This window comes from Rutidosis leptorrhynchoides, chromosome 4 (genome assembly GCF_046630445.1).
Source record: "Rutidosis leptorrhynchoides isolate AG116_Rl617_1_P2 chromosome 4, CSIRO_AGI_Rlap_v1, whole genome shotgun sequence".
In the NCBI taxonomy this organism is placed as follows: Eukaryota; Viridiplantae; Streptophyta; class Magnoliopsida; order Asterales; family Asteraceae; genus Rutidosis; species Rutidosis leptorrhynchoides.
This window is the reverse complement of record NC_092336.1, coordinates 52043932-52044941: the sequence shown is the minus strand read 5'-3', so window position 1 is coordinate 52044941 and position 1010 is coordinate 52043932. Positions and strand designations below refer to the sequence as shown.

Sequence of the window (1010 nt, the reverse complement as noted above, 5' to 3'; positions counted from 1 at the left end):
GCTCGGCTCGTTTACACCCTTAGGCACGTCCTCCATCTCGGACATGGGGCACGTTCTCCATATCAGGGGCATATTCTCCATCTCGGACAAGGGGCATGTCCTCTATCTCGAACATGTGGCATATCCTCCATCTCGGATTAGGGGCATGTCCTCCATAACTATTACAAAGTTTATTTTTAAAATATATACTACGTATTAGCTAATTATTATTCTTGGTTTTAATGTATATAGAGTAGATAGAGTAGATAGAAGGAGATAGAAGGAGATAGAAGGAGATGGTTGGAAAAACCACCTTCGTTATTTTTTTGTTTTTTTGTTCGAGATTGAACAGATCATCTTTTTAGCTTTAACGCTGTGTCATACAGAAATATACACACAGTATTATCTGTATCCATCCATCTAATTCAAAATGGCCAGTCTATGGCGAGCAGTGATGGGCGAAACACCACCAAACGCCGATGATTATGACGGCGTAGAGTACTGGTCAAACCCCGAACGGACCGGTTGGCTAACAAAACAAGGCGAATACATCAAAACATGGCGCCGCCGTTGGTTCGTATTAAAACAAGGCAAACTCTTCTGGTTCAAAGAATCAATTGTTACTCGTGGATCACGTCCACGTGGCGTCATACCTGTGGCCACGTGTCTCACAGTTAAAGGAGCTGAAGACGTCATCAATAAACAGTTTGCGTTTGAGCTTTCAACTAGATCGGAGACGATGTATTTTATTGCTGATTCCGAAAAGGAGAAAGAAGACTGGATCAACTCGATTGGAAGATCAATTGTTCAGCATTCGAGATCTGTTACTGATAACGAGATCGTTGATTATGATAGCAATAGATGATTTTGTTTAATTAATGTTTTTTTTCTTTTTATTCTGATATTTATGTGTAATAATAGGTTTTAATATTAATACTGTTTTGTGTTTGAATATCATAGTATGATACCAATATGGCAATATATTGTTTCACTGGTTTGATGAACGATGATTATGACTTGCAATGATTCAA

General features: G+C 38.7%; 1 protein-coding gene across 1 annotated transcript; it reads left to right on the top strand.

The window, feature by feature from the left end:
• The first annotated feature begins 256 nt into the window (after window positions 1-256).
• LOC139843578 (pleckstrin homology domain-containing protein 1-like) lies at window positions 257-1010 on the top strand. Its single transcript, XM_071833689.1, has one exon. It carries the CDS (start codon window positions 410-412, stop codon window positions 842-844), a length of 435 nt encoding a protein of 144 aa, XP_071689790.1. The 5' UTR covers window positions 257-409; the 3' UTR covers window positions 845-1010.

Bases quoted from the DNA above. Each gene is read 5' to 3' on its own strand.
- LOC139843578 (XM_071833689.1), top strand. From the start codon at position 410: ATGGCCAGTCTATGGCGAGCAGTGATGGGCGAAACACCACCAAACGCC.